This window comes from Penaeus vannamei, chromosome 30, assembly GCF_042767895.1.
Source record: "Penaeus vannamei isolate JL-2024 chromosome 30, ASM4276789v1, whole genome shotgun sequence".
In the NCBI taxonomy this organism is placed as follows: Eukaryota; Metazoa; Arthropoda; class Malacostraca; order Decapoda; family Penaeidae; genus Penaeus; species Penaeus vannamei.
Genome location: NC_091578.1, coordinates 12,753,252 through 12,760,751, shown reverse-complemented (window position 1 = coordinate 12,760,751; position 7,500 = coordinate 12,753,252). Strand labels below are relative to the sequence as shown.

Here is a 7,500-nt window from a genome sequence, read left to right as displayed (position 1 = left end):
TGAAATATTACTGTTAATTAGTTAATAAGTGCATAGATTCTTTAAAGGGGATAAAATGTATTTATAAATCAGAATATATGAATTTTCTTATGTATATATATATATATATATATTAATTACATTAATTGCATTAAAATCTTTATAAAATCAATTTACCTAATTCAGGTTAGGTGTATGTAAGTAAAGTTTTCCTGTAAAGAGAAATACACAAATGAATGATGAATATACATGTTTTATTTTGTTATTTGAATTTTATTTGATTTTTTTTTTTGTCATTTATTTAATGTTTGTAGTTTTATAGTGTTCAGGCATAGATGACAATTCCTGAACTTTGACATGTCAACAGCTCATGTTACTTTTCACCCCAAGGAGTCTGTGTGGAATTCAGGACTAGGAATGGTCCCCCAAATGTTTGTTGTGGGTCTCATTCTGTAGGTGGGTGGTAAGAAGGGAGAGAGGTTTTTCCAATATGTAGAGACTAGGCCAGTATTAGTGTGGATAGGCTTTTTGAATTAGAGGATTATTATTTACTGTTTTTCTTTATGAAGTGAAAGATTTCTTTTTTGTTGTTTGAGTTATATAGCAGGAGTGGATGTATTCTAAAGACCATGCATGATGGTTTGTATATATTGTTTTATCTTGCCCCTTTCTGTTTCAGGTGGAGGACAGTGGAATTAAAGATGCCACAGCAGGTTGCAGCTCCAGACCAAAGATGATCATTCTTTCCAATTTGTAATCTTTAGTCATGAACATTTTAACTCGTATGTCTTGTGCATCCAATACCCCACCAGCCATCCCTACCCCTCTCAGCTGGGTTTCTTGTAATCCATTGACAGTCCCTTTAGTCTGTTCCCGAGTAGAGAGAAAAAAATCCTTCAGTGTAATGTTGATATCACATCCTGTGTTGTAAAGGCTTTCAGAATTAGAGATTGTAATGTAATATTCTTCATCTTTTTAAGGATTGCTTATTTTCCAGTTTTGTTCTAGTTTCGATTGTTTTAGATATATTTTTCATCTTGCTATACAGACTGAAATTTGTATAGATTTAACTTCTTCAAAAAACAAATTTTAACCCGATTATACCTGATATTAGGAGTCAGTGTTATTTGTCATTTTAAAACTATTTAATGTATATTAATGTACTAAAACATCATTGATGACTTTCTATTCAAGAGTTTGAGAAAACCAATAATATTTCATGTGTATGAAAGCATGTGTGTAAATTCCCATTGTTCTTAAAGGTAAGGGCAGCTATGAGAGTATGTATGAGTGTATGCTTGTGTCAGTTCAAATGTTTTTTTCATTTTCTTTTTAATTTTCATTTCCTTGGCATGAATTGTTTGCTGTAAGTTTAACATATCATTTTTAAATAAAAATACTTGCATATAGAAACTGGATATTGACCAATCAAAATATGTATCTGTGTCATATATATAATACCACATAAGTTATGTTGGTTCAGTAATGGAGAACAGGATTGACACGTTAACTGTGTTCAGCTAGTCTTTAAAGAATATATTTCATGTATTTTGATTGCTAATCTTAGTTCATCATTATGCATTTCCATTTATTGCAGTTAGATTGAACGTTTGTTCAAATTTCATTTTTCATGAATAAATCAAGATTTCTGATATGTACTGATATATTATGAAATGGTATAGACGTATATCAAATATACTTATAACTATGAATTTAGTTTTCTTTCCCTGTGTTAATACAGCCGTAATAGAAAAGTGTTTATTTTCTGTAGGAATGAACTGATGTTATCAATTAAAATTATTTGTATAATTGAATGTAAATATCACTTATTTAAAAACAACTCTCAATCCCATACCCATTGTTGCCATGGATGGGGACGGAAACCGAGGTCAAATGCTGGGGATCCCTGCGCCAGACCTCAGCCCTCAACATGACCAATTTTGTATGGTTCTCTCTTTTCCCCCTTTCCTTTTCCTTCTCTTCTCCAACCCCCTTTCTACTATCCACTTCCTAAGGTTTGAGAGCTGTGCAAATCTATTGAATACTCTGGTTAGGCCAGTCAAATAAGATTGATTTTTTGTAATCTCTCCTCTTCCAGCTATACCTCCAAAAATAAGTAGGCAAAGTTTCCTTTGCGACTAGTCACAGTTGCATCCAGATCCTAAGCTAGAGCATTATCTCCTTTGACTGACTTCAATGGTAAACTCGTTCATGCCCAACTTGTCCCTACCTCAATACTTGTACCAAGAGTTTTTCCATCTGTCTTGTCTACGACAAAGATTGGTCAGACTGTATAGAAGGCTTGCTCACCTCTTTCATTGACTATGTTGCATTATCAATACAATGCTACACCATAAATCCACCAATATTGCCAAGATGACTTTCTATAGATATGACTTCCCCCATGATGTTTATATTGGCAGAGTCCCTTCCTGTAAGACCATATCAACCCCGCTCCATTCAATGTCAGAATTGTTGGTGTCTAGACTTCTCTGCTGAATGCCCTCTATGTGCCCAGCCTAGTCATGACCAATCAAACTGCTCTTTACAATCATGCACATGTGCCAGTTGTAGTAGTTCCCATGATTTATTTCATAGGGGCTGCCCTACTTGTCGAGTCAGGTGGCAATTCTTAAATTCAGACTCGCATTATGTGAGCCTACACGGAAAGCACAAAGACAATTTTTTTCACATGCTTCCTACTACCACTAGTCTAAATCCAGACAAAATCCAAACACTCCAATCACAACTTCACTGGTACCTACCTTTCCTCTTCATTTGACTCAGCGGATGAAACAAATTAAATGTTGCACCCCATCTTCCATTGCACCCTCTCCTACATCCACCTCTTTACTTCAGAAACTCTTAAGAACATCCAAAACTTATCTATTTATGACCAAAGCTAACAGGCCTACACATCATCCCCCCCCCCCTCCCTTTTATCTACACTCAGAGTGACATGCCGACTTTCATCCATCCTCCCGCTCATCTTCCCCCTATACCCCTTCCTGCTAAAGAACTTTTAAAATGTAGCACATTTAATCTTCAATGACTCTTTACCCTTTTTATAGGGCTTTATGACCTTTGCTGTATACCATATTTATTTTGCTTTGTAACCATTATCCAGTACTCAAAAATGAAAATTATGCACTTTAGTTAAGTCCAAGTAACTAAACAACTAATGTTACACCATATCATACAGATGAATGATAGGATTAACAGGAATTGCCCACCAATGCAGTTCTGGTCATCAGCTCATTTTCTACAAGCCCATTCACACTTGGTAACAGCTGATTTTCATAGGGATGGTGGCCACATGTTTTAAAGTGGCAGGGTAGACATAAATGACTGAAGCCATATTCCTGCCCAAGCACCACCTTCCCCAGTCCCCTTTCTCATACCCCGGATTCTTCTCTGCCAACTTCTCCAACAGCCACCCTTGAACAATGTCCCTATTCCTTCCCCAGTCAGAGATACAATGCTATTCACTCAATCGCTCTACCCCCTTAATCTTCCCCTTTCTATTAATTTCTGCTCTAGTTTCCTTCCCTCTATTCCCTTTTCACTGCCTTACTATCCTTTAACGATCACTAATCTTTGACATCTAACACATTTTATCCTAATCTTTACCCTTTCCAGCTAAATACTTTACCATAGTGCTATTTGACATTTGATGCCTAGCACATTTATTTGTTTAATTTGTTTAAAACATTAAACTTTAAAATATTCAACATTTGCACCACCAGTAACAGGGTCTCTCTGCTTCACAAGCAGCAGCAGCCACCCACACACTTACATCACTTACACATACATTTATTTTCACTGGAAAATATATGCTGTGATCAGCTCATTGTGAATAGGGAGTATTTGTAGACTACCATCTCGTGCGTGCGTGCGTGCGTGCGTGCGTGTGATATCAAAGGAAGTGATTTCGTAATGTGCCCGAACATTCGGTTATCAAAAAATAGAAATAGAAATAAAAATATATGAATAAAAAAATAATAATAATAACTTACTTAGTGTATGCTTTCCTTAAACCGAAAATAAAAGAAACAATTTCTTTCAAAGAAAACTGATGCTTCTTTTACTGAAGGGGAACTAATCAAGAATTAATTTATCAGCGCATTCAGATTAATGTGATGTATTAGGAGTCCATATGCTTATTCATTTTAAGCCCTATGATATTATGACTTATGTCTAATAATCGTTCAGTTATTATTATTGTTATTGTTATTATCTTTATTATTATTGTTATTATCGGTATTATTTTCATGATTATTATTACCATTATTATTATTATTATTATTATTATTATTATTATTATTATTATTATTATTATTATTATTATTATTATTATTATTATTATTATTATTATTATTATTATTATTATTATTATCATTATCATTATTATTATCATTGTTATTATTATTATTATTATCATTATTATTATCATTATCATTATTACTATCATTATCATTATCATTATTACAATTATTATTATTATTATTATTATTATTATTATTATTATTGTTGTTATTATTATTATTATTATTATTATTATTATTATTATTATTATTATTATTATTATTATTATTATTATTATTATTATTATTATTATTATTATTATTATTATTATTATTATTATTATTATTGTTATCATTATTACTATCATTGTCATTATCATCATCATGATTATCATTATTATGATTATCATTATGTCACCTACATTGTTATTGTTATTGTTGCTGTTATTATTATCGTTATTATTATTATTGTTGTTGTTGTTGTTGTTGTTCGTGTTGTTGTTGTTATTATTACTATTATCATCATCATTATCATTTTTTATCATTATTGTCATTATTATCATTATCATCATCATCATCATTATTGATATTATTGTTATCATTATTATTATTATTACTATCATCATCATTACTATAATCATGATAATAATTATCATTATCATTATCATTATTACTACTATTATTATTATTACTATCATTATTATTATTACTATTATTTTCATTATTATCATTGTTATTATTATTATTATTATCATTATAATCCTTATCATCATCATCGTCATCCTCATCCTTATCATCATCATTATAATGATAATTATTATTATTATCATTGATATTTTCATGATCAATATTTTCATCAGCATCATCATTATCTTCAGCATTATTCTTATTCTTATTCTTATAATTCTTGCTGTCCTTATTATTATTATTATTATCATCATTATTACTATCATCATCATCATTAATGGATGTAATATTGTTATTATTATTATTATTCGTTTTATAATCATTGCCATTATTATTACTATTGTGTATATAATTGGTATTATTATTGTTCTTGTTGTCATCAATATTATCATTGCTATTTTTGTTATTATTATCATAATTGCACAACTGGCAAAATTGTTATCGTTATTTTGTTATTATTGTTATTATTATTATTATTATTACTATTATCATTATTAATATTATCATCATCGTAATTATCATTATCATAATCATTATCACTGTCAACATTGATGTTGTTTTTGTTATTTCTGTTATTATTATTATCATTATTATTATTACCATTATTGAAATTATTGAAACTATTATTATCATTATTGTTATTATTATAATTGTTATTGTTGTTATTATTATTATTATTATTATTATTATTATTATTATTATTATCATTATTATTATTATTATCATTAGTAGTAGTAGTAGTAGTAGTAGTAGTAGTAGTAGTAGTAGTATCATCATCATCATTATTATTATTATTATTATTATTATTATTATTATCATTATTATTATTATTATTATTATTATTGTTATAATTATTGTTATTGTTATTATCATGGTCATCATCAATACTATTACTACCAATGTCGTTAATATTATCTTCATTATTGCTATGTTTGTTATTATCATCATTTTAGTCTTATTGCCATTATCATTATTGTTATTATCATCATGAACAACTGTTATGATAATCATTTTTATCATCATCATTGTTGTATCATTATTATCATCATTGTCATATCATCATTATCATTGTTGTCGTTATTATCATAAGTAGTACTATAATATAATCCTTATTGTTATCATAATCCTTTATATCAGTATTATCATCAATACTATTACCATCATCTTTATCATAATGATATTTGTAATCATTATTAGTAGTAGTGGTAGTAGTAGTATCAGTATTATTTACTGTTATTGTCATCATTAGTACTATTGTCATTATTATTATCATTATCATTAGTAGTAGTAATAGCTATAATTATTACTATCAAGCAGTAGAAGTAGAAGTCTTAGTAGTAGCAGCACTACTAGCAGCAGCGTAGTATTCGTAGAAGTTGCAATATTAATACCAACAGCAGTATTTATAACAGTAACAGTCATAGTAACAGTAGGAGTACCAAGAAAAGTACTGTTAGCCGTACTAGCGGCATCAGTAACGTCAACAGCAGCACAGCATTTACAGCATCAAGGGCATTGGCGTCAGCAGCCACGAGTTTTAGAATTAGGAACATTAGTAATAGTAATAACTATACCTATGGTCAGATAGAGACAAGGTGTCTCATGTCGTTTAGAGTTGAAATGGCAGAGCTAACGTTTCATCAGGAACAGAAAAGAGAAGAAAAGTGAGCATTGGCACCTGCGCGTATATGGAACTACTACTCGGCGGACATGATTTATTTAGAGTAAATTTTTTCAAATTCACAAAGACAAAATCGCAATGTTGGTACCATTAAGAGTTGGCCTTGATAAGATATTTATCGATATAATCATTCAAATATATCTAAACCTTGCGTATATGTGCGTTTATCCCTAAAATTTTGACAGCTTAAAAGAGAGAGAGAAAAAAAAAATAAATAAAACACCAGGAATTCAAATATTGAAGCATTCCCCAATGAGCGTTTGTAGGGGCTCTGTATGTATAGAATTTTATTCCCCATACACATACAAGACCGCGACCGATACCAGTCAATAACATTCTCGTTATAGGTTATAGTCTGCTTGATGCCATTCTCTCTCTCTCTCTCTCTCTCTCTCTCTCTCTCTCTCTCTCTCTCTCTCTCTCTCTCTCTCTCTCTCTCTCTCTCTCTCTCTCTCTCTCTCTCTCTCTCTCTCTCTCTCTCTCTCTCTCTCTCTCTCTCTCTCTCTCTCTCTCTCTCTCTCTCTCTCTCTCTCTCTCTCTCTCTCTCTCTCTCTCTCTCTCTCTCTCTCTCTCTCTCTCTCTCTCTCTCTCTCTCTCTCTCTCTCTCTCTCTCTCTCTCTCTCTCTCTCTCTCTCTCTCTCTCTCCATAGTTCGCTAATGCACAATGATATGAGATCATTACAAAGGCACTTTGTAAACACTTTGCTCTGTTTTGGACTTCGTAACTCCTAGTTGGGGAAATCATGAAACTTACATTTGGTCTCCATTATTTATATACAGATATAACATTTTACACTGGATATTAAACATTCAGTGGCATGAAACATAGTGAGACAAAGAATGTCAGTG

At 30.9% G+C, this 7,500-nt stretch overlaps 1 protein-coding gene across 3 annotated transcripts in view; it reads left to right on the top strand.

Annotated features, from left to right (window-relative positions):
* Positions 1 to 1,691, top strand: part of veli (L27 and PDZ_signaling domain-containing protein veli) — a 12,473-nt gene extending 10,782 nt beyond the window's left edge. For all 3 annotated transcript variants that reach the window (XM_027371729.2, XM_070143074.1, XM_070143075.1), the window contains one exon: positions 659 to 1,691. In XM_027371729.2, the coding sequence (XP_027227530.1) occupies positions 659 to 678 (20 nt within the window). In that variant the 3' untranslated portion in view covers positions 679 to 1,691. The remainder of the gene's footprint in view (positions 1 to 658) is intronic.
* The last annotated feature ends 5,809 nt before the right edge of the window (positions 1,692 to 7,500 follow it).